This window comes from Aulonocara sp. 'chitande type north' Nkhata Bay, linkage group LG5, assembly GCF_057382095.1.
Source record: "Aulonocara sp. 'chitande type north' Nkhata Bay isolate Kocher_YH1m ecotype deep benthic linkage group LG5, A_spYH_male_GT1.1, whole genome shotgun sequence".
Lineage (NCBI taxonomy): Eukaryota > Metazoa > Chordata > Actinopteri > Cichliformes > Cichlidae > Aulonocara > Aulonocara sp. 'chitande type north' Nkhata Bay.
Genome location: NC_141348.1, coordinates 15,171,362 through 15,197,067, shown reverse-complemented (window position 1 = coordinate 15,197,067; position 25,706 = coordinate 15,171,362). Strand labels below are relative to the sequence as shown.

The 25,706-nt window shown below is 40.7% G+C and overlaps 3 protein-coding genes across 5 annotated transcripts in view; 2 read left to right on the top strand and 1 right to left on the bottom strand.

Moving 5' to 3' along the window:
- cdh4 (cadherin 4, type 1, R-cadherin (retinal)) overlaps positions 1 to 25,706 on the bottom strand; it is a 241,205-nt gene that overhangs the window by 125,865 nt on the left and 89,634 nt on the right. The gene's annotated exons all lie outside the window — the stretch shown is intronic.
- On the top strand, positions 286 to 11,312 carry LOC147330034 (uncharacterized). Its single transcript, XM_086290845.1, has 13 exons — positions 286 to 847; positions 1,541 to 1,661; positions 1,745 to 1,907; positions 2,026 to 2,218; positions 4,026 to 4,127; positions 5,007 to 5,078; positions 5,247 to 5,348; positions 6,227 to 6,298; positions 7,701 to 7,802; positions 8,678 to 8,749; positions 8,918 to 9,019; positions 9,936 to 10,007; positions 11,187 to 11,312. The coding sequence occupies exons 1-13, from the start codon at positions 809 to 811 to the stop codon at positions 11,310 to 11,312; spliced, it is 1,338 nt and encodes a 445-aa protein (XP_086146971.1). The 5' UTR covers positions 286 to 808.
- On the top strand, positions 10,222 to 16,065 carry LOC147330033 (uncharacterized). 2 transcript variants are annotated; one of them, XM_086291572.1, is made up of 7 exons: positions 10,222 to 10,277; positions 10,487 to 10,592; positions 12,282 to 12,352; positions 12,453 to 14,416; positions 14,715 to 14,873; positions 14,952 to 15,008; positions 15,438 to 16,065. In XM_086291572.1, the coding sequence occupies exons 4-7, from the start codon at positions 13,039 to 13,041 to the stop codon at positions 15,683 to 15,685; spliced, it is 1,842 nt and encodes a 613-aa protein (XP_086147698.1). In that variant the 5' UTR covers positions 10,222 to 10,277; positions 10,487 to 10,592; positions 12,282 to 12,352; positions 12,453 to 13,038; the 3' UTR covers positions 15,686 to 16,065. The 2 variants fall into 2 exon arrangements, with proteins under 2 accessions (XP_086147698.1, XP_086147697.1); XM_086291571.1 differs by lacking the exons at positions 10,222 to 10,277; positions 10,487 to 10,592; positions 12,282 to 12,352 and having other exon boundaries at positions 12,615 to 14,416; positions 14,955 to 15,008.

Genomic DNA, 25,706 nt, shown 5'->3' with positions numbered 1-25,706 from the left:
CAAAACAGGTTCATTTTGGGTAGTCAAGAAGAAAAAAGTCCAACTTTCTCAATTTTAACATAACCACAAGTTATGGACGACATCCTCGTTTCATGTGTAGCATCTCATTCATTTTTATTGAATTGGGGATGTTAAAGGAAGTTTAATATAACAATAACTATAACCTCATGGACGATTCACATGTAATTCTACACTAAGTCGGTCTCGAGTTTGAAGCTGGTGAATCAGACCAGTTTGTAGTTTGTAGGTGTTAAAGTGGAACCTCGCTGCTCAGATGGTGTGTGTGTGTGTGTGTGTGTGTGTGTGTGTGTGTGTGTGTGTGTGTGTGTGTGTGTGTGTGTGTGTGAGTGCGTCTATGTGGTATGGATTGACATTTGACCTGCGCTGTACCTGGGCTCCGGGGACATTTCGACTTTTTGCTGTGTATTCATGTGTCCCCCTAAAACATGACTTGTAAATGCATTTTTAAGTGTCTAAATAATAATTTTTTCTACTTCTTATGAGGTCATTATTTATCTTTTGACCTGTATTTGCTTAAACTGTAGTGTAAATTCATTTATTAAACTATAATTAAAAGATTTTCTGATTTTCTTAAAAGTCCACCTATACCCCTCACCTGATTTTTGTGTATTCCAGTGTATTGCACAGCGACGTTTCGAGTTAGAGTGGATGTGTGTAGGTACTGCAATTTAATACACATTTTCAATACACACGGCCGGAAGTCATTGTGATTGGTAGGCTATATATATGGGCGGTACCTACAGGAAACGGCGCCACAACTTTCGCGCGCGTGCCCTTTAACAAGTGTATGTCGACGGCAATACGAAGACGGATTAAAAACACAAAGGTAAGCCTTTTTTAATGTAAAATGCACCATGACTTTAATACTATATGAAATTATAGGTGCACAGGCCTATATTAAACTGGTTTAATTTATGCTTTATGGACTGTTAGTGAGTCTTTGAAGAAGTAAAACGGCCCCAGCGTTTGTCATTGAGTAAATAAAATAGGGCTGACGACTAACCGCGTCAACGCGATAAAGCGGGCTAACCCGTGTTAGGATTTACTCGGTGTTAAAGCATTATTGTGGCTTAAACGTGTTAATGCCGACATCGCGACTAACGCGATTAACAATTAAACCAGCGCAGTCTGAGTCAAAATCCCTGATGTCGCTGTTAGCTAATTTCGGGCAGTTTGTCCAATGTCTGTCATTCTGCTGACAGCCCTAAAATAAAAGCAAGGGTATAAGTGTATTTAGTCGTGTATTTATTTATATGCCTGAAGAAAAAACTTCTTACAGTTTTGATGCCTAAGCTTTCTCAGTACTTGTATCACTCTCTGCAGTCGCCATTACAGAAATGTCACATGTCGCCATTTTGAGTACTAGGCCTTTAACATTTTAAAAGAAGGCATAAATTAGCACTATGAATAAGTCAGCTGTGTTTATGCTGTAAACTACACTACTGCTAGTTCTGCTACTACTGATGATGATGACAATGATGACGATAATCGTAATACTTTATATGCTTTGGTAATACAGCCAATCGTACAGGAGAACATGCGAAGGAGACGCATTCCTCCACGGGAGGATGCAGTCTGTCATGTTTCTGCTGGAAGGGACAAACTGGGACTTGATATCCACTACATAAATGCCTTCAAAGGTAAGTTGGTCTTTAGTTTGGATTAGATTTGGAGTTTGTCACTTTGTCTTTTGTCACTCACTTGGTATGCCTCTGCAATTCAGGTCGGGGCATTTTCACGACTGTTCCATTCCAAAAAGGAGACTTTCTTTTGGAATACAGAGGTAAACTCATAACAAAAGAAGAATGTGAGCGGAGACACAGAGTTTATCATGACAGCCTGAAGGTGTTCATGTTTGAATTCAAGTTTGATGGAAAACTCTGGTGGTGCGTATTATATCAGTGTAGTTTGATTAAGATTAAATGACACATTGCTTTTGATTTATGAAAAAAAAAGCTTCCTAACTAACTAGTTAAGCTAATACTTTTTTGCCTAACCCCACAGTGTGGATGCATCTCAAGAAGATGGGTCATTAGGCAGACTTGTCAACGACAACCACATCAGTCCAAGTGCTAAGATGAAAATATTAAATATCAATGGAAAGCCCCATCTATGCTTATTTGCAAGCAGAGACATAAGTCCAGGTGAAGAAATAGACTATAATTATGGTGACTCGGATTGGCTCTGGAGATGCAAGGTATTTCTACAATTGTACTTTTTGGAACTGATAAATTGCATACCCTAAGCCATTTTTACATTTGTACCTACTCAAATTGGCTTAACGTGACTTAGGGCATCTAGTTTTTCACTGAAATTGAGTATCACCTACTGTGCCTGGGGTAACTATAGCAATGCAGCCGAGCATCCAGTGATATAAATGCCACAGCAAGCATGGACGTCAAGGTGACAAAATGCCTGCTGCTCAGTCTATACTTTAGTGTTCAATTCAGGGATCACGCTGTTAATTTTGGTCGCTATTTCAAACATTTCAGAGTTTCAAAAATGATGGCTTGGATTTTCACGAAGGAGGCGCACTCATAACTTATCGAGTGACACCATTGACCAGCCACCTGGTGGCATTCAGTCTATGTCAAATTTTCTGATCACTTTGGATCACTTGGAACCTTGGTGCAGTAGTTACTGAAAAACTACATGGTACTATAACCTACTGGAAAAACAGGGGTAGGTACTAATGGAAAACAGGCAATTGTGATGGCTGCCACATCAAAGCCCTCTAAAAGCACTAAAAAAATATCAGCAGGTATGCAGAAATAAAAAATGGCTTTCGGTTTCTAAATTTTAACAGTGATTGATGTTTAATGTGATTCTACACAGCAAAATCTCCAGTGTTAAATTAACACTGGAGAGTGTCTATAAGGGTCCACACCTCTGAGTGTTAAATACAACACTGTTGAGTGTTAAATTAACACTTTTGACAGTGTTATATGTTTAAAAGTAACCTAGTCAGTTTTGAAGATTAACAATGGCTAACACTGAGCAGTGCTGATTTTCTAACACTGGAAAATAACTCAAAATGTTAGAAATATTCCAGTGTTAGAAAATCAGCACTGCTCAGTGTTAGTCTTTGTTAATCTTCAAAACTGACTAGGTTACTTTTAAACATATAACACTGTCAAAAGTGTTAATTCAACACTCAACAGTGTTGTGTGGACCCATATAGACACTCTCTAGTGTTAATTTAACACTGGAGATTTTGCTGTGTAGCCTCTTTAGTTAGATTCATTTTAAATTTTGTCCCTTGAAGATAAATGGGCCCTAGTGACAGTTCGTTGCTGCTACAGGTGATTGTTTTACTCCTTTAGCAATGGCTTAAAAAATAAAGAAATCACACTGACTATTTGTCTCTTAATCATAGGGCCTTAAATTCTCTATACATGACAGTGAATATTTTAAAGACAATAGCTTGAAACTTATCTTTCTCATACAGTTTATTTAATGTTTCAAAAGCCTCTTCAAAAATGCACTGTATATTCATTCTCTATCTGTTACACACGAAGACTGAGACCAGCCAGATTCAGAAGACTGTGAGCTGCCTAAAGCCGCAACCAAACAGCTTTCCAAATTATTGTAGCCAGTATTTTTTTCAGAAGAAAACATTTCTTGAGTGGAAAGCCCCCCCCCACACACACACACACACACACACACACACACATGCAAATTAAAGACAGAAGCACAGGACTGCCCAGTACAGTTGCAAGAAGAGCACTTGGTCTAATCTTTGTGCCATCTTTTCTTTGTTGCAGGATCTTGATGAAGAAATGCCTCAGCAAGGCTCAGAAGCCATGCATTCTTCTTCAGTGCAAGATTTTGAAGAGGTAACATTGACCTAGGACAGATTTTAATGAATGTTTCTCATGCACGATGTGTACCTTACGCTATTTGCCGATAGTGAAATGGTCTATTCATCCTCTTGAGTGATGCATTTTTAGTAACTGTCAGATTACTGTTCTTTTGTCTTCATTCTCTATCTGTTACACACGAAGACTGAGACCAGCCAGATTCAGAAGACTGTGAGCTGCCTAAAGCCACAACCAAACAGCTTTCCAAACAATGATCTGGACCTGAAACATCCAGAGCCTGAAAGGGTAAATATAATCCAGTGTACCACTTAATGAACTAATAATTTAATCTATCATCATTCTTTATGGATGCTGTGTGTGTGTGTGTTTGGCAGTCACCTGGGTGTGATGTGATTTACATGGACCGTGGCTTGTAGGTCCTTTTCATTGTTTCAAAGTGCAAGTCTGGATAACATCTGAGTGTGTGTGTGTGTTAACCACCCAAATGTGACTTAGGAGGACCACACTGTTATTGGGGGACTCCGTCAAAGTTTGCTTCATGGTGACATCACTCTGGTTTTAGGAGGGGTCTTCTCGTATGTCTTGACAGTTTGACCTACAGCATGCAGAGCTGACTGCATGTGCTTTGTTTCTATGTTGAAATTTTTTGAAACTCAGGCTTGAACATTAAGATAGATAGTACTATACAACTTCTTAACTTGTTTTAGGCACTTTTTACTGCTGTAATGCATGGGCTCTCTCTGGCTGTGTACTCTGGCTTCTTCCCACAGTCCAAAGATGTAGCTTATGGGGTTAGGTTAACTGGTGATTCAAAACTGCCCTTTGGTGTGAATGCAAATGCTTGTCCTTCCATGTTAGACTGGCGATCTGTCCAGGTTGTACTGCCCTATGGTAGCTGGTATAGGCCCCAAAACTGCTACCCCACAATCCTGATAAGGATAAGTGGAAGAGGATGGATGATTGCAAAGGAATCAGTTGTTAATTATTGTAGCCAGTATTTTTTTCAGAAGAAAACATTTCTTGAGTGGAAAGCCCCCCCCCCCCCCCCCCCCACACACACACACACACACACATGCAAATTAAAGACAGAAGCACAGGACTGCCCAGTACAGTTGCAAGAAGAGCACTTGGTCTAATCTTTGTGCCATCTTTTCTTTGTTGCAGGATCTTGATGAAGAAATGCCTCAGCAAGGCTCAGAAGCCATGCATTCTTCTTCAGTGCAAGATTTTGAAGAGGTAACATTGACCTAGGACAGATTTTAATGAATGTTTCTCATGCACGATGTGTACCTTACGCTATTTGCCGATAGTGAAATGGTCTATTCATCCTCTTGAGTGATGCATTTTTAGTAACTGTCAGATTACTGTTCTTTTGTCTTCATTCTCTATCTGTTACACACGAAGACTGAGACCAGCCAGATTCAGAAGACTGTGAGCTGCCTAAAGCCGCAACCAAACAGCTTTCCAAACAATGATCTGGACCTGAAACATCCAGAGCCTGAAAGGGTAAATATAATCCAGTGTACCACTTAATGAACTAATAATTTAATCTATCATCATTCTTTATGGATGCTGTGTGTGTGTGTGTTTGGCAGTCACCTGGGTGTGATGTGATTTACATGGACCGTGGCTTGTAGGTCCTTTTCATTGTTTCAAAGTGCAAGTCTGGATAACATCTGAGTGTGTGTGTGTGTGTGTGTGTGTTAACCACCCAAATGTGACTTAGGAGGACTACACTGTTATTGGGGGACTCCGTCAAAGTTTGCTTCATGGTGACATCACTCTGGTTTTAGGAGGGGTCTTCTCGTATGTCTTGACAGTTTGACCTACAGCATGCAGAGCTGACTGCATGTGCTTTGTTTCTATGTTGAAATTTTTTGAAACTCAGGCTTGAACATTAAGATAGTACTATACAACTTCTTAACTTGTTTTAGGCACTTTTTACTGCTGTAATGCATGGGCTCTCTCTGGCTGTGTACTCTGGCTTCTTCCCACAGTCCAAAGATGTAGCTTATGGGGTTAGGTTAACTGGTGATTCAAAACTGCCCTTTGGTGTGAATGCAAATGCTTGTCCTTCCATGTTAGACTGGCGATCTGTCCAGGTTGTACTGCCCTATGGTAGCTGGTATAGGCCCCAAAACTGCTACCCCACAATCCTGATAAGGATAAGTGGAAGAGGATGGATGATTGCAAAGGAATCAGTTGTTAATTATTGTAGCCAGTATTTTTTTCAGAAGAAAACATTTCTTGAGTGGAAAGCCCCCCCCCCCCCCCACACACACACACACACACATGCAAATTAAAGACAGAAGCACAGGACTGCCCAGTACAGTTGCAAGAAGAGCACTTGGTCTAATCTTTGTGCCATCTTTTCTTTGTTGCAGGATCTTGATGAAGAAATGCCTCAGCAAGGCTCAGAAGCCATGCATTCTTCTTCAGTGCAAGATTTTGAAGAGGTAACATTGACCTAGGACAGATTTTAATGAATGTTTCTCATGCACGATGTGTACCTTACGCTATTTGCCGATAGTGAAATGGTCTATTCATCCTCTTGAGTGATGCATTTTTAGTAACTGTCAGATTACTGTTCTTTTGTCTTCATTCTCTATCTGTTACACACGAAGACTGAGACCAGCCAGATTCAGAAGACTGAGCTGCCTAAAGCCGCAACCAAACAGCTTTCCAAACAATGATCTGGACCTGAAACATCCAGAGCCTGAAAGGGTAAATATAATCCAGTGTACCACTTAATGAACTAATAATTTAATCTATCATCATTCTTTATGGATGCTGTGTGTGTGTGTGTGTTTGGCAGTCACCTGGGTGTGATGTGATTTACATGGACCGTGGCTTGTAGGTCCTTTTCATTGTTTCAAAGTGCAAGTCTGGATAACATCTGAGTGTGTGTGTGTGTGTGTGTGTTAACCACCCAAATGTGACTTAGGAGGACCACACTGTTATTGGGGGACTCCGTCAAAGTTTGCTTCATGGTGACATCACTCTGGTTTTAGGAGGGGTCTTCTCGTATGTCTTGACAGTTTGACCTACAGCATGCAGAGCTGACTGCATGTGCTTTGTTTCTATGTTGAAATTTTTTGAAACTCAGGCTTGAACATTAAGATAGATAGTACTATACAACTTCTTAACTTGTTTTAGGCACTTTTTACTGCTGTAATGCATGGGCTCTCTCTGGCTGTGTACTCTGGCTTCTTCCCACAGTCCAAAGATGTAGCTTATGGGGTTAGGTTAACTGGTGATTCAAAACTGCCCTTTGGTGTGAATGCAAATGCTTGTCCTTCCATGTTAGACTGGCGATCTGTCCAGGTTGTACTGCCCTATGGTAGCTGGTATAGGCCCCAAAACTGCTACCCCACAATCCTGATAAGGATAAGTGGAAGAGGATGGATGATTGCAAAGGAATCAGTTGTTAATTATTGTAGCCAGTATTTTTTTCAGAAGAAAACATTTCTTGAGTGGAAAGCCCCCCCCCCCCCCCCCCCCCCCACACACACACACACACACACACATGCAAATTAAAGACAGAAGCACAGGACTGCCCAGTACAGTTGCAAGAAGAGCACTTGGTCTAATCTTTGTGCCATCTTTTCTTTGTTGCAGGATCTTGATGAAGAAATGCCTCAGCAAGGCTCAGAAGCCATGCATTCTTCTTCAGTGCAAGATTTTGAAGAGGTAACATTGACCTAGGACAGATTTTAATGAATGTTTCTCATGCACGATGTGTACCTTACGCTATTTGCCGATAGTGAAATGGTCTATTCATCCTCTTGAGTGATGCATTTTTAGTAACTGTCAGATTACTGTTCTTTTGTCTTCATTCTCTATCTGTTACACACGAAGACTGAGACCAGCCAGATTCAGAAGACTGTGAGCTGCCTAAAGCCACAACCAAACAGCTTTCCAAACAATGATCTGGACCTGAAACATCCAGAGCCTGAAAGGGTAAATATAATCCAGTGTACCACTTAATGAACTAATAATTTAATCTATCATCATTCTTTATGGATGCTGTGTGTGTGTGTGTTTGGCAGTCACCTGGGTGTGATGTGATTTACATGGACCGTGGCTTGTAGGTCCTTTTCATTGTTTCAAAGTGCAAGTCTGGATAACATCTGAGTGTGTGTGTGTGTTAACCACCCAAATGTGACTTAGGAGGACCACACTGTTATTGGGGGACTCCGTCAAAGTTTGCTTCATGGTGACATCACTCTGGTTTTAGGAGGGGTCTTCTCGTATGTCTTGACAGTTTGACCTACAGCATGCAGAACTGACTGCATGTGCTTTGTTTCTATGTTGAAATTTTTTGAAACTCAGGCTTGAACATTAAGATAGATAGTACTATACAACTTCTTAACTTGTTTTAGGCACTTTTTACTGCTGTAATGCATGGGCTCTCTCTGGCTGTGTACTCTGGCTTCTTCCCACAGTCCAAAGATGTAGCTTATGGGGTTAGGTTAACTGGTGATTCAAAACTGCCCTTTGGTGTGAATGCAAATGCTTGTCCTTCCATGTTAGACTGGCGATCTGTCCAGGTTGTACTGCCCTATGGTAGCTGGTATAGGCCCCAAAACTGCTACCCCACAATCCTGATAAGGATAAGTGGAAGAGGATGGATGATTGCAAAGGAATCAGTTGTTAATTATTGTAGCCAGTATTTTTTTCAGAAGAAAACATTTCTTGAGTGGAAAGCCCCCCCCCCCCCCCCACACACACACACACACACACATGCAAATTAAAGACAGAAGCACAGGACTGCCCAGTACAGTTGCAAGAAGAGCACTTGGTCTAATCTTTGTGCCATCTTTTCTTTGTTGCAGGATCTTGATGAAGAAATGCCTCAGCAAGGCTCAGAAGCCATGCATTCTTCTTCAGTGCAAGATTTTGAAGAGGTAACATTGACCTAGGACAGATTTTAATGAATGTTTCTCATGCACGATGTGTACCTTACGCTATTTGCCGATAGTGAAATGGTCTATTCATCCTCTTGAGTGATGCATTTTTAGTAACTGTCAGATTACTGTTCTTTTGTCTTCATTCTCTATCTGTTACACACGAAGACTGAGACCAGCCAGATTCAGAAGACTGTGAGCTGCCTAAAGCCGCAACCAAACAGCTTTCCAAACAATGATCTGGACCTGAAACATCCAGAGCCTGAAAGGGTAAATATAATCCAGTGTACCACTTAATGAACTAATAATTTAATCTATCATCATTCTTTATGGATGCTGTGTGTGTGTTTGTGTTTGGCAGTCACCTGGGTGTGATGTGATTTACATGGACTGTGGCTTGTAGGTCCTTTTCATTGTTTCAAAGTGCAAGTCTGGATAACATCTGAGTGTGTGTGTGTGTGTGTGTGTGTGTGTGTGTGTGTGTGTGTGTGTGTGTGTGTTAACCACCCAAATGTGACTTAGGAGGACCACACTTTTATTGGGAGACTCTGTCAAAGTTTGCTTCATGGTGACATCACTCTGGTTTTAGGAGGGGTCTTCTCGTATTTCTTGACAGTTTGACCTACAGCATGCAGAACTGACTGCATGTGCTTTGTTTCTATGTGGTTTGAAACTCAGGCTTGAACATTAAGATAGATAGTACTATACAACTTAACTTGTTTTAGGCACTTTTTACTGCTGGTAGTGCATGGGCTCTCTCGCTGTGTACTCTGGCTTCTTCCCACAGTCCAAAGATGTAGCTTATGGGGTTAGGTTAACTGGTGATTCAAAACTGCCCTTTGGTGTGAATGCAAATGCTTGTCCTTCCATGTTAGACTGGTGATCTGTCCAGGTTGTACTGCCCTATGGTAGCTGGTATAGGCCCCAAAACTGCTACCCCACAATCCTGATAAGGATAAGTGGAAGAGGATGGATGATTGCAAAGGAATCAGTTGTTAATTATTGTAGCCAGTATTTTTTTCAGAAGAAAACATTTCTTGAGTGGAAAGCCCCCCCCCCCACACACACACACACACACACACACACACACACACATGCAAATTAAAGACAGAAGCACAGGACTGCCCAGTACAGTTGCAAGAAGAGCACTTGGTCTAATCTTTGTGCCATCTTTTCTTTGTTGCAGGATCTTGATGAAGAAATGCCTCAGCAAGGCTCAGAAGCCATGCATTCTTCTTCAGTGCAAGATTTTGAAGAGGTAACATTGACCTAGGACAGATTTTAATGAATGTTTCTCATGCACGATGTGTACCTTACGCTATTTGCCAATAGTGAAATGGTCTATTCATCCTCTTGAGTGATGCATTTTTAGTAACTGTCAGATTACTGTTCTTTTGTCTTCATTCTCTATCTGTTACACACGAAGACTGAGACCAGCCAGATTCAGAAGACTGTGAGCTGCCTAAAGCCACAACCAAACAGCTTTCCAAACAATGATCTGGACCTGAAACATCCAGAGCCTGAAAGGGTAAATATAATCCAGTGTACCACTTAATGAACTAATAATTTAATCTATCATCATTCTTTATGGATGCTGTGTGTGTGTGTGTTTGGCAGTCACCTGGGTGTGATGTGATTTACATGGACGAAGTTTATTAGTTGATATCTGCAACTGAATTGAAAACACACCTTTCCAACTGTCCAAAACAAATAAATGTTGCAATATTTTGCTAACAGTGTCACAATCATCGTCTGGTGTGCACAACAATATCATCTTTGGACAAGTGCATTCAGTGTGTGGGACCGGTTTCCTCCCTCAAGTGGCTTGGCTTTAAGTGCAAAGGTGAGACATTTAGTGAATAGGTACAGTGTATAGTAAAAAGCATTAATAGAGTTCAACAAGTTAAGACGTGCTGAAATGAACACTGCTCCCTTTTTAATTAATGGGTGGTCACGTCTAATTAAAGAAATGCAGTATTACCTCATTGGTGCAGGACCTTGTAAAAATGGTATACTTGGGATTGTCCTCAATTCCCCATTCCATAACATAAACTGCTCAAAATAATAAAGGGAACACTTAAACAATGCGATGTTACTCCAAGTCAGTCACACTTCTGTGAAATCAAACTGTTCACTTAGGAAGTAACACTGACAACCAGTTTCACATGCTGTTTTGCAAATAGAGTAGACAACAAGTGGAAATTATAGTCAATTCACCATAATAAAGGACTGGTTCTGCAGGTGGTGACCACAGACCACTTCTCAGCACCTATGCTTTCTGGCTGATGTTATGGTCACTTTTGAATGCTGGCGGTGATTTCATTTTAGTGGTAGCATGAGACAGTCTACAACCCACACAAGGGGCTCAGGTAGTGCAGCTCATCTAGCGTAGCACATCAATGTGAGCTGTGGCAAGAAGGTTTGCTGTGTCTGTTAGTGTAGTGTCCAGAGCATGGAGGTGCTACCTGGATGTGGAGTAGGCCATAGGAGGGCAACAACCCAGCAGCAGGACCGCTACCTCCACCTTTGTGCAAGGAGGAACAAGAGGAGCCCTGCAAAATGACCTCAAACAGGCCACAAATGTGCATCTGTCTGCTCAAATGGTCAGAAACTGACTTCATGAGGGTGACTTGAGGGTCCAGCATCCACAGGTGGGGATTGAGCTTGCAGTCCAACACCATGCAGGATGTTTGGCATTTGCCAGAAAACACAAAGTTTGGCAACTTCAGCACGGGCACCCTATGCTCCTCACAGCTGAAAGGAGGTTCAAACTGAGCACGTGACAGTCTGGAGATGCCGTGGGGAATGTTCTGCTGCCTGCAACATCCTCCAGCATGATCATATTGGCAGTGGGTCAGTAATGGTGAGGGGTGGCATTTCTGTGCCTGCCAGAGAGCCTGACTGTCATTGGGTAACAAGATGAGGTCCTCGGACCCTTTGTGAGACCACATGCTGGTGCATTTGGCCCTGGGGTCCACCTAATGCGAGACGACACTGGGCCTCATGTGGCTGGAGTATGTCAGCAGTTCCTCCATGACAAAGGCATTGATGCTATGGACTGGCCCGCCTGTTCCCCAGACCTGAATCCAATTGAGCACATCTGGGACATCATGTCTCACTCCATCCACCACAAACTGTCCAGGGGTTGGCAGATGCTTTAGTCCAGGTCTTGGAGGAGATCCTTCAGGAGACCATCCGCCACCTCATCCCGAGCATGCCCAGGCATTGTAGGGAAGTCGTACAGGCATCTGGAGGCCACACACATTCAACTACACACTTTCATGCCACTCAACTACCTAAAGAACAAAGTATTTAATAAGAATAATTCCTTCATTCACATCTGGGATGTCCTTTTTTGGGGGGGGGAGGGGGATTAGCAGTGTATGTGTAGTCATTAAAATATCCTTAATGTGAACAGTTTTGTTTTTTTTTGTTTTTTCAGCATTTGACATTACTGCAATGCTTTGACAAAAAACTACTTCACTTAAATAGAACTGCAAAGCTAAATTAAGTCTATCAAAATGTGTTTCAGTTTGTTTAGGGGTCTGGCACAAATCTTGCCTTGCAAAATTGGCAAATCAGAATTGCCACCAGTCAACACAGGTGTGTATCCCATTCATATTTGGCTTGACTTTTTTTCAGTTTATTTTTTACCTGTCTAAAGTATTGATCAATTAAAAAAACTTTTGTTCTTACATTCCAGAAAGAAGAAATTTCTGAATATTCAGGGGAGGATGGATTGCCACATTCAGTTCTGGATCAAATATCAAGCGATGATGATGGCAACCACAGCATATCAGAAGAAGAATATGTGCCAGATTCAGAGTCATATGATGAAGATTCAGATGAAGACATCTCATTATTGCCAAGCACATCAAAAGGTCTGCTATGCCAAGATGACATCTCCAAAGCGCATGAACAATCAGATTCAACGAATTTAATCCACAACTTGACAAAGGACAAGCCACAAGATAAAAGTGAGCTTTGCGAAACTGAATCAGAAAAAATGACTTTAAGTAAAAGAAATTACTGCTATTTTTGTGGCAAACCACAAGCTAAAATTTCCCGCCACCTGAAAACGCACAAAACGGCTCCTGATGTTGTGCATGCATTTTCCCTGCCTAGAGACTCAAACGAGCGTAAAAGTCTGTTAGAGAAATTGAGAAATAAGGGAAATTAAGCATAATGCTGCAGTTTTGCATGGTGGAGTGGGACCACTGAAAGTGAAGAGAAGACCCAAGATTAAAGCAGTAGAGGGAAAGTTTGCTCATTGCTTTTATTGTCAAGGGATGTATGTTCGCAAGGATCTTTGGAGACATGTCCGCAGATGTCCTAACAAACCAAAAGATGACACGGATAAAGAACCTGGAAGAACCAAAGTACTCGGCCTGGCTTTAACTCTGGAGTCTCAGTGTTATCCGCAGGTGTCAAGTGGAGTCTGGAAGGTTCTTGCTGTTATGAAACAAGATGAGATTGCCTCAGCTGTGCGAAATGACTTTACTGTTATTCAGTTTGCCCAGTCCCTCTACAATAAACATGGACAAGACCCTACAAAGTATGATTATATACGACAGAAGCTTCGTGAAGCGGGACGTTTGTTGTTGTGTCTGCGCACAGAATTCTCAGTGCATAACATGGAAGAAGCTATTAAGCCTGCTAATTTCCAGAGAGTTGTGCAAGCAGTAAAGAAAGTTTCAGGTTTTGATGAAGAGACACTGTCATACAAAACTCCAAGCCTTGCGCTGAAACTGGGACATACACTGCATAAAATGTCTGACATTATCCATTGTCGTGCCCTCATGACAGAGGATGAAGCCCTAATCAAGTCCACTGATGCGTTCAAGAAGTTGTATGTCTCCAAATGGTCTGAGATGGTGTCTCACCGTGCCTTGAACACATTGAGTGAGGCAAAGTTTAACAAGCCATCAACATTGCCCTTTACAGAAGATGTTCGGATTCTCCATCACTACCTTCAAAAATCTGCAGAAAGTGCCTTTTGCAGCTTGGAGAACGAAGCCACAGCTCAGAATTATGCCCAACTTGCACAAGTTACACTCTCACAAATCATTGTGTTCAACCGAAGACGTTCTGGAGAGGTTTCAAAGATGCGCCTCAAAAGTTTTCTTGAAAGAGACAAAACAGCACTCCACACAGATGTTGCCATGGGGCTCTCAGAAATGGAACAGAGACTCTGTAACTATTTCTGTAGAATAGAAATAATGGGAAAAAGGGACAGAAATGTTCCAGTTCTGCTAACACCAAGCATGCTGGATGCTCTGTCACTACTGGTTAGTAGGAGGCCTGACTGTGGTATTTGTGCCACTAATATCTACCTCTTTGCAAGACCCCGATCAATGAGTCATTACAGAGGAATGGACTCCTTGCGTGTTCATGCACACCAGTGTGGAGCAAAGCAGCCTGAGTATCTAAGATCGACACAGCTCAGAAAACATGTTGCCACACTCTCACAAGTCCTTAATTTGAAAAACAACGAACTTGATCAGGTTGCAGATTTCCTGGGTCATGATATCCGCGTTCACCGCGAATTCTACAGATTACCAGTTCCCACAACACAGCTGGCCAAGATTTCCAAACTGCTTTTAACACTGGAAAAAGGACAACTTTCCCAGATCCAGGGGAAATCACTGGATGAGATCAAAATAGAAGGTTTGTATTGAAAGGAGCAAATATTAGGGCAGTAGTTGAATATTATGCTTTATCAACCGAATTAAAACCTAAAAGCACAGACCATTCTGTTAAATGTCCATGATTTAAGGTTCTTGAAGTCTATTGTTTCATCACTTTGCAACATTTGGCAAACTGCAGAGTGGTGGCCTTAAATAGTAAAACTATGTACTATAATTTCCAGTATTTGTTCTGTATTTTGTCATATCTCGTTGTTAATGTGAGGTTTTTGGGGGGTTTGTGTTTGGTTTTTTGGGGGGGTTTTCCCACAATTTCTCAGATGAAATTGCATTAAGTGATGCTGAAACAAAGGACAGTGAGAGTGAATCAGATGATGATGACACAGCACTCACAATGTTGGCGTGTGGCACCAGTGAGCCTGTACATGCAGTAGCTGATTCCACAAACACAGCGCAGCTCCAAGACACTGTAGATTGTGGTAAGTTACCACTAGCTTGGTTTCTGTGGATAAAATGTTTGTTACAAATATTAAAACTTAATCAAATTGTGTAATCAGCAGATGAAGGACCACTCACAATGCCTGCAGCAAGTGAGACTGCTGCTCCCTCTGAAGGTAAGGGGTGCAGTTGGTTCTCTAAGCTTATTATTGTTTCATCACTTTGCAACATATGGCAAACTGCAGAGTGGTGGCAAAAAGTCACTTGGATGAGTGACAAAATGTTTCTCCCACTGAAAACGCTACGTCCAGATTAACAGAATCAACGTTTTGGGATTTACTTACCTGGATGATTGAGCATGCATCAAGAGACTTTTATTCAACTTTTTATTCAGTCTTTTATTCACAGCGGAACACTAAATGTCTCATTTTAGAAATTTGATAAATTTTCAAAGAGAATTTTAGCTCGTTTTGATATTGATGGTAGCAACACATTTCAGAAGTTAGTACAGGGTAGCATCCATTCTTTTAACCACCAAATGTTTTTTGTTTTTTTTGTTTGGTTTTTTGTTTGTTTTAACTACTACTACTTTATATATCTTCCAGAGAAAAATGCTGCTCAATCCCACAATTCCCGAAGAGCTCCCAAAAACATGTGGTCCAAGGCTGAGGTTGCTGCAGTGATGAGGCATTTTAAAGACCACATAAACGAAGGGAAACTAGCCACCAAAAATGAATGCAGTCATTGCAAATTGGTAGAAGATCCGGTGTTGGCAGGAAGAACAGTTCAAAACATACGAGATTTTGTAAGAAACAGAGGATTAACTGCAAAAAGGCAGAAAAAAATGAACTAAAATAACTGTTTAGAGAGCTGTGGTTTTACATCTTGGTCAGATTGCCAATTGTTGTTAACACTGATGTTCTGTTTAAAGAAAAAAAAGTTCTTGTTAAATACAGAAGTAGTTTGTATTTCATAATTTTTACATTTAATTTATTTAGGGTTTTTTTTGACGGGTTATATTTAAAATAAAAAATTATAAATGCATATTTTCTCCCCTTAATATTTACCTTTAAACTATTAAAATTCATTTTAAATGTTTTTAATTTTTCTGTTTTCTATATTTTTATATTTCTGTGGGAAGCGTGGGCATTTTTGTCCATAGATTTCTTTTTTTATTTATGGTTAAAATTAATGTTCAGATCCAAGAACACTAATAAAATGATGTTCCAGTAATCCTGTGTCCTGTCAGATGTGTATTCATGGTAATGATGAGCTATTTACATATTACATCATTGTCCCTTTAAAGACCCAATATTGTTTTTTTTGGACCTCATAAAACACATTGTTGTCAAGTGGACAATGTCTCCAGAAAACACAATAGAGTCTGGTTGGTGTGTATCAGTGTATCTAGACTTCTATAGGGAGTGTATGAGGTCTGAAGTGACCCAAATTTTTTTCAGATTTTTTCGAACACTTTAACCTCGCTCCCTTGGCTCTAAGTCCTTTCAAAAGGGTAGTCCACTTAAACCACCACCGGGCGGATTGACGTAGTATAGTCCCGCCATACCACATAGACCCGTGTGTGTGTGTGTGTGTGTGTGTGTGTGTGTGTGTGTGTGTGTGTGAGGAGAATTAGCCGACCCGGGAGAGCCATCAGCTAATGCATCTCACCCGGGCCTTTCATCTATAAAAGCTGGCCTACTTGTTTAGTGTCTTTCTCAGCTCACACCAATTCTCTTTTGGAGTTTGTGTTTTTGTTTGTTTATTTCTAAAGAAATTCTCTTCGATTCAGGGCAATTTCTAGTTTTCAATTCCCACCTTGTCCCTTTACCTCGAGTCCTTTATTGACAATAACTACCCAGTGTAGAGTTGCAGTATTGAATTGCAAACAGAGACAACATTTACACAGAAGAAACCACCACATGGCTCTGTTAGTGATTAGTGCAATTTAGTGTGCAAGGTAAAAGTAGAAAAAATAAAATCGAGCACCTTACAACTTTATGTATGTTGCCTCTTGACTCCAGTACCTCCTAATGGGGTTTATGGTTTCATTTCACTTGCTAGTTTAATAATTTAAGGATGTGGCTAACTTGTGAATTACGAGTCTATGGTAGTGCAGTATTTTTGGCATCAGATCCGCCACTCTTGACATTTCAATAAACCCTGATGGCACTGACTGAAATACTTACACCAAGGCTTTTAAAAATAATCCACAGCTTGTAACATCTCTCTTTTATATCGCACACTCTATGGTGGCTGCGGTTGGCAAATAATTTTCTTCTTTTCCTGGGAAATATGTGGTGCCTTTTTACATATCACAACCCAGAGTTATACCTATTTCACAAACACTAGTACTGATGTTTCATCATCACAGGCAACAGTGTTAGCATAAAACATAAACATAAAATGATGGTAATATTATTTTTGGATGTATTGGATCATAAGCCAATGTATGTGGAAAGTTTTACCCGACTTACACGTTTTGACCTAATGCTGGCACTAGAGTTCAGATCAGGTGTGATGTTAGAAGTCAATCTAAGGGTGGCATCACCATATTTTGCAGAACTGCATGAAAGGGCTGTACAAGGATTCTGATCAATATTGAGATCAGAATGATGTGTTATCACTGTTCTCTGGTTTTAGTGACAAAAGTGTTTTTGTTGCACTGTCACATAAACATAACACTGCTTTAACATCCATACGCTGCTACATTCCTGCTATTGTACAAATGTTTGCATCAAAACAAAATTGGTCCCACTAGTCACCTTAATGGGTGCATCTCATAATAGAAGCATGAAAAATATTAATGATGAAAGAAAAATGATACCAAAACTTAAAAGGAATTAAATCCACGGGACATATGATTCACTTTTAGACTGTTACTGTACATTCCTGTTAATCAAATCATCTTCACGTACAAATAATTATGTGTGTGTGTATATTCACCTGATCTAAGCACATCACTTAGAGGCAAATGTAACGTCTGTTATGGAATAAACATATATTCTTAGTGCTCATTTTCTAAATATATATTGTTTTGTGTATTTTAATAATAAAGGCGTGTAAAGCAAGGCCACTTTTGACTCACAAATTAAGTGCTCAGCCAGACTGAAAAACAGGAAGTTAGTGTAGAGCTGTACAAGCATATAAATAAAAACAGGAAACCAGACAGAAAAAAGAGGAACTAGTAACATATAAGGAGTTGTTTGTATCGAGGCTGTGTGTGACGTGTAAAGTACCAAAATAACACTTATATGAGACACATTTTTAGCTTCTAATGTTAGAGATTCTGCATCTGCCTTTGGTCTGTGCAGGGCTCTCTCTTCCGGAAGATGATTGAATAAAGAATTCTAAATGTTTTGACCACTTCTGAGTCGGGTTTTCTCTGTTCTATCATGGGGATCAAAGAATCAGGTTTAATACGTCTTTCACTGCATTCACAGTACCCGCAAGTAAAGTGCCCAACATGTTATTTGTCCATTACCATTTCCCAAAAACCATCAGTAGTCACGATGCTTGGTGGACACTTATCTTTGTCCAAATGGAAGGCGACTGCTCTGGTTTAAGACCAGCTTTATGCACTAGATGGATACACAGAGCTCACTGTTATGTACTTCTGAGTTGATTTTGGATGATTTGCTTTAGCAATCGTTGCAGTGTTTTTCTTGGCCTTCATGCATTAATTATGCTGCAGCTTGTGGTGTATTTTCATATGTTAGAGTACGTTAGCTTTATAGCTTTTTAGTTAACATCATTCGGCCTAAACTTGAAGGATTTCCAAATAATAACAATGGATTGGATTTATATAGCGCTTTTCAAGGTACCCAAAGCGCTTTACAATGCCACTATTCATTCACTCTCACATTCACAGACTGGTGGAGGCAAGCTACAGTTGTAGCCAAACACCGATGATAACGGCACAACCCCTAACCTTCTGCTCTTCCAGACATTTCAGTTTTGTTTAACATAATGTTACCCGTCTAGACTAGCCCAGGAAATTTCAAGCTGGTCACTGTAGGGAACGGTTGTGATTGACACATGCAAGCACCCTGCTTTTCCTTTGCAATCTAATGGCAGAACACCCATTTTAAATATCACTCAATCATGCTCATTTAATTGTGGGGAGCCAAAATCATAATTGAAAATAATTAAAATTCAATTGCATGATAACCCATCTCGCAGCTGTCAAGGCATCTGATGCAATTGCATCAGTGTGAACATCATAAAAGTTGCACTTGCATCCACAGAGTTCCACCAGACACACACAGACTGGGGCTAAATAGCAAGATGGTGACTTAAATACAACAACATTACACAAGTGCTCATCACAAAAAAATGCATTTTGTGTCACACAGCTCCCTGCCTCCTCCTGAACAGACTGCTCCATCCAGGGATGGTTTTAAAAGAATGGCCAATGGGGATCTATGAGAAGCAGAAACAATAGAAGCTGATGTTTGGGCCTAATTCATCTATGCTTAAAATGTCAATGGCCATTTACTACTCGAGTGCCTGGCTCACAGCTGGATAGTAAATGTGCTCTTTTGGATGATCAGGGAGAAAACTGTAAGAGCACAGTGATCTTGACAGTTATGTGACAAGGGAGCAAAGGAAATTTGAATTTGTCATAGGTGAGAAAAAACAGACGCCTCTTCATACTTCAGAGAAAACACCAGTTTCATTTTTCTTTTCCAGGGAGAATACTTTACAGAGTGTTTCACAGTTCTTGCTCTGTCTCTGTTTTTTAAAAAAGAAGAGAAGTGGTAATACTTTGCATTCCAGTACATTGTAGTCCTGGAGCTATTTCAGTGTCTACACCCTCAAGATTAAAAGAGGAACATCTTCTCTGTGGTGGCCGTTCTATTGTAACAAAATGGATAGATTAAACATTTAGTAAGATTAGTACACTAAAAGCATTTATTCACGTTAACAAAAGTGTAATGTGCTTAACTGTAGCAACATTACTGATGAATTCTATCGCTTTAAATGGCGTCTACTTTCAAGTGCAGATGAGCAATAATTACAATGTTATGTCGTTAATGGAAAAGGGCCCAGTGAGACTGGATGTGCTCTACATACCAAATTTGCCACTAAATGGGAGTTAAAAAAATCCAGTAAAGCAGTGCGGAAGAGAGCAAAAAAGAATTGAAATGATATTAACGTGTCAAGTTAAGGTCGATTAAAGTAATTTGGTAACATAGAGGGAAGTGCAGCTACAATAAACGTCAAGGAAACAGGAACTCAGCAGGTTCTGTCAGCTGGCATGTTGACATTCTCTGCATGAAGTCAGCTCCAGCAGAAATCTTATAGAAGTGACAGATTAGTACTTATAAAATTCCTGGCATGTATACACACATGCACACCCTATCTAACCCAGACACGTGCACGCTCACAGAAACCCACAAGCATGAACGCGGCATGCGCACTCATTTGCAACACCCGCGTGTGCAGATTCAATGCATCCTCAGAGCAGGAAAGTAAGGAATACTGAGATACAGTTGTGATTGACAGGCAAATCGTTCTCGCTGAAATACCCGTTTGACAGAGAAAAGTACCAAATGCAAGAGTTAAAAGCCAGCCACAGCAATCACCTCAGTATACGTCACATGAAAGCAAACTCGAGTATTTTGTGTGTGTCTCCGAACCTGAGTGTCTGAGGTAAAATGCGTAGCAAAATATTAGGACTTTTATTTTTTCCGAAACGAAAAACCTAATGCTCTTTGCGCAAGCCCGGGTGCCAATCACGAGCGTGCCTCTTTGAGGTCCAGGCTTCATCCGAATGTCAGCTCCGTAACACATTATAATTCCAAGCCAGAACTTGAATGACACAGTTCCACCGTGCAACTCTGCCAGGGAGGGGGAAACAAAAAAAGGTGGGGCGAGGAGGGAATAAAAACTGCTCGCCTTTTATTTCAAGAAACAGCGTAACCTAACTGCTAGTAGCAGGCATCGGCAATTGGCTTTAATAATGGTTTCTCCACTCTAATTTGCGTAGGGATTTGCCCGGACCAGTCTTGTCTCACAGGCTCTTAATGCTACTGTGCTATTCAGCGAGAGAAAAGCGGGATGTGCCTCAAAAGTACCAAGCAGAGAAGAGGTAAGAGACAGATAAAGGGGTGGAGGGAGAGACGGAGAGGGGAAAGTCTCCCACAGTGGGAGGTGATGATGAAAGGGGGAGATATTAAAGCGTGCTTTGCCATTTCCTGTTCCCCATAATATCACATAATGTTGGTATAATTAACCCCAGGAAATGTGGCTTCATTAGTCTCAGACTGGATGTTAAAATGAAGTGTGAACTAATTGGTCAAGTATACGCGACGGCAGACATTAACAGAGGCGCAGATGCGAGCAGGTTCTATGATTCTATGGCAAAAGCGCGACAACGTTCACTGGCTATTTTATCATGTGCTCTTACAACACAAACACATGTGGCTATAAAAAAAGACAGACTGCACAGTAAAGTGGTCAGACCCTGGAGAAAAGTATTGTGTGTGTGATCTATTTTTCCTGCTTTGTGTGCTCTAAACCTCAGCACATAGCCTTAGACCCATTGGTTCCAGCAAGTTTCCTGTCTTCTCTCATCTGCATCACAAAAAGAGGCTTTTTCTCCATAAAAATACTGATCAAGCCTTATCTTTTTGAAACATGTAATCCAGTGGGGAAAGGCGGACTTGTAGCCATTAGGCACTGTCCTCTGTGCCTTGAGTCTCTGCCGTCTCCGCCTTTGTAGCAAAAGGCCAGAGCAAAGCTAGTTTCCATTCAGCTGGGAGAGCTGGTCAAAGCCACAAGATCAAGCAGCTCCCAGCACTTTCTTTTTATCTTGCTTTTTTCTTTTCTTTTCTTTTCTTTCCTTCTTTTTTTTTTCAACTGAGAAATACTTGAGTTGTCTCGATAGTTTTTAGAAGATGGCGTGCAACAATTCTCCATAGAACGGGATCTTATGTTTTCCCTGGACTCCTGCAGGTCTGACAGCAGTTTTGAGGAAAAGTTTGAAAATTTGGAAATGCTATGTCTTAAATTGGGTAGAAAATAGGAAATTCTCGATGGAGACAGGCTGCCATTTTTATGCTTGTTTGTTTCCTTCTCTGCTGCTTTCTCTCTTTGCACAAACCATCTGCCATACAGGCCCTGTGTGACTTTACTTCAAGAGCTCTTAGTGGCTGTCTTCATCAGCTCAAGATCTGCTGCAGAAAAACAGCTTTAATTGGTACTGAGGGGGGAAGAGCAGCAGAAGGGGCTGCACGCTTCACCACATTTAAGAGAAAATACTTGTGAATGATCAAGAATTGCATTCAACCAAGCTTCTCCTCGATACAGGCATTTATTACTTAGGATAACGCATCAAGGTCTTTTCTAACATCACGTCTTTTATACAATAAAACCCGTACAAGCTCGGCATGTCATTAAATATGCTTCCATTTAAATAAACACATGTTCCAATTAACGCAAATAAGGGAAGTTGTGAATCTGCATCCCTTAGGTTACAAAGCAGTGGCTCTCAGGTTACATGCAGGTAAACCATCCTGTCTCGGTTAAATAGCACACTGTAGGATTTCACAGCGGCCAGTCGGTAACAGACTCTTGAATTTCGCCTACTAAACACGGTTGCAAGATTGAACTAGCAAATGTCAGAGCAGCTACAACTGGGATCTTGCATTTCATGGCAAAAAGAGACACTACAATGTGCAGCCAACAGTGGAGTCCAATCCTTTCCAGTAGGTAATTACGCCATTTTGCCAAAGCCACTAGAAAGCTTCACTACAATTAGAGTGGCAAAAATGGCCTCTCTGACACATTAGAGGAAACCAGGGATGCCCCCCTTTCTTCTCTGCACTGTCAGGGTTCTTCACTGTTTGTGATGTTTCAGAAGAGCTTTGAGACATTAGCTCCTGTTGTTGCTCTGGCTTTGGAGACATTTCGCAGCCCATTAGGTGCTCTTTCAGCCCCAACCACCACTCAAAACCAGTGAAAAAGGATGAAGGAGAGACGGAAACTATACACAAAGGACTTCAATAGGCACATCAGATACATATGTAGTGACTTTCCATTTTAAAAAAAGGAAGAAACTGTTGTTTAACTTTGGGAATTAATTAGGCTTGCTTGTTTCCCAAGGGTTAGCTGAAAAGATGATAGTGATCTCTGTGATAAACTGCTCTTCCACCCATGTTTTTCACTTTGGTTTTCTCTGCTTTTTGGTTCGATCACATCAAACGTGAAAGGTTTAAAGACTGTTCACCTGCTTTAAAACAAACGGTAATAAAGGTAACATACCAGTTTATCTCACCTGTATTTTAGAAGACAATTTAAGAACAGTAAGCATGCTAAAGAAGCAAGATATACACATTTCATACTTCCAAATAAGGGCAGGTTTTAAAAAGGCAGACTTGTTAGAGACAGACAATCAGAAAACGTTTGGCTTGAAGCAAATTAGAAATTATTCTTTGAAATCTGCTGAGGCTCCAGTCACGCAAGCTTAGCGGCAGGCTGGCAACCACCAGTCACTAGGGGAAAAATAAGTATCCGCTGACTGGTTTTGAGTGGTTGCTGGTGGACACTGGCAGTCATTTTGAAATCAGTTGCTAAAGCACCATTCATGTCGGCCTAGAGACTGATCAAGGACTCCCTGGTATCACCGGCTGCTAGGGAAAAACGGCTACACTCCCCAAAATGTGAAATTGACCACAATGAGGTATAAAGTGCTATAGCGAAAGCCTCTTGTGTTTGTTTTAGTCACCCACAGGTTTCCCTTATCGCCCCTAGTCTGGATTGATGATGCAAAGACTTACCAACTAGTCTCTAAGTGGTAGTGAAACTATGAAGAGTGCGATGCAAACCAGAAATGGAGACTGTTCACCTTGAAAGTAGGTAAGTCAGAAATGTGTTGGTTTAAGCAGCAATGCACGACTTCAACTTTAAAGATGGCTGCTGTCAAATTTTACTTAATTATTTAATTAACAAGTGTTTGCAGACAAGACGGTGTCTTCCATGAAAGCTACAGGTAATAGGGGTGGGTTTCGATTATCAATTTATCGATTAAACTCGATTCTGGCTTGGATAACGTGATATCGATTCATTAAAATCCTGAATCGATTTTTTAACATAAATTTTTTTTGCCCGACACCGCAGAATCTCAGGTTAAACCTCACAAAATTTCAACCACCAAACAGCTAAAACACTAAATGAGAGCAGGTATACGGATTCTGCACAAAGACGTAAACCGTCGCGGACCCGCCGACGGATCAAAATCAGTGAGATGTGCCTTTCTCACCCGACGGCACGGACACGGTCGGGGCTGAAAGCTGACAGCTCGCTGATTCGGATGTTTGGGCGGGTCCGCGCTTTGTGTTTACGCCCTTTTTGCGCTGATTCTAAAGCTGCAGGTTTGATCTCTTTCCAAACAATATTGACTGAACCAGCAGCAAAAGAAGATCCAAACTAAGCTTCTCATAAACATCGTCATGAATTTCCTCTGACTTTTGCTGTTTTGTTTCCACCACAATAAAATCACCCTGCATGCACAGCTCTCTCTCTCTCTCTCTCTCTCAGTGTACTTCAGGAACAGTTTCCCATCTAAAAATCTGTTTTCCACATTATTCGCTTGCTTATTACGCACAAGTCCACCAGCGCTGTCGGCCGCTGTTTTTTCCTTTTACTTACTTCCAAAAAGAAAGCCTCATTTCTGCTGTTCAATGGGCATCTGAAGGAATTTTAACTTTTTAAAATTATGCAAAATTGCAAAACGCGTTGCTGTGTCTCTAATAAAACCGCTGTAACTTTACTCTGCTTTACTTCAGCAGCATCAGGTAATGTTCATATGTTGATTAATGGTTTTCTTTCGTTTTTGATGTACTGCAGAATATTTCTATAAAATCCCAGGCCAGGAAAATCACCTTCATGTTTTTCTGTTTTATCCTCAGTTACTTTGACACAAAAGCATCTGCTGTGATGCTCACACCTTTGAGCAAGTGTCAACTTCCTTTTTATAGATATAAAAATATGGAAATGTACTGATGCATGATCTGAATTATAATATCTCTGACTGTTTGAGGCAAAATTTCCCAGATTCAAAATTTTTCAGAGGCAAAATTCCCCTTATTGAATATTTGTTTCATCCCCCCATCATATGCTGCTACTCCCTTTATTCTATTGCACAATACTGTCACTTTCTAGAATCGCCTGCACTGATAGTTAAGTTTTTTATTTATTATAGAGTTATTTGATACTATGTCTTGCACTATCCTACTACTGTATATTACTATTCTTATTGTATATATTATATATCTTAATCATCTGTTCCTCTGTCTCTCCTGCTGCTTTGAGCATGTACATGACAAAAGAATTTTCCTCGGGATAAATAAAGTTATTCTTATTCTTATTCAAATTGAATCGAATCGATTCGGGATCTTGTGAATCGGAACTGAATCGATTCTAGAAATCAGTGACGATACCCAGCCCTAACAGGTAACCAGGGAAATCTGCTAGCAAGCAATAGCAGTCACAAGGAGGTTTTTGGTGCAGCACTGTTTTGCTATCAGTTCAAGAGGTGACATCTTTAGTCTCCACTCTCCAAGTGTTTGTGGAATACACTTTTTTCCTTACCAACGGGTTAGCAGCTTACGGATGGGTCTTTAGGCCAATGTCACTGATGTCTAATGTCTGATTTTGTAAACTGGATGATCTGCAGAGACCAAGAATAAAAATATAGAGTTTTTAAATTAACAAGAAACTTTTTTGCAGAAAACATGGGTTGAAAGGCAGCCTGGCTCTGTCCCATGGGAAAAGAAATCCACTAATCAGCAAAGTTAAAGTCCACATATTCAGTTATATCTGGATTTTGTTTTGATCCTTTAACAAAACAGGGAAAATAATACGTTGCT

Excerpts from the sequence above, each read along its gene's own strand:
- LOC147330034 (XM_086290845.1), top strand. The coding sequence starts at position 809 with ATGTCGACGGCAATACGAAGACGGATTAAAAACACAAAG. Across the intron at positions 1,662-1,744 it reads CTACATAAATGCCTTCAAAG|GTCGGGGCATTTTCACGACT; the intron begins GTAAGTTGGTCT and ends TCTGCAATTCAG. Across the intron at positions 1,908-2,025 it reads TTTGATGGAAAACTCTGGTG|TGTGGATGCATCTCAAGAAG; the intron begins GTGCGTATTATA and ends CTAACCCCACAG.
- LOC147330033 (XM_086291572.1), top strand. The coding sequence starts at position 13,039 with ATGTATGTTCGCAAGGATCTTTGGAGACATGTCCGCAGATGTCCTAAC. Across the intron at positions 14,874-14,951 it reads CCAAGACACTGTAGATTGTG|CAGATGAAGGACCACTCACA; the intron begins GTAAGTTACCAC and ends TTGTGTAATCAG. Across the intron at positions 15,009-15,437 it reads GACTGCTGCTCCCTCTGAAG|AGAAAAATGCTGCTCAATCC; the intron begins GTAAGGGGTGCA and ends TATATCTTCCAG.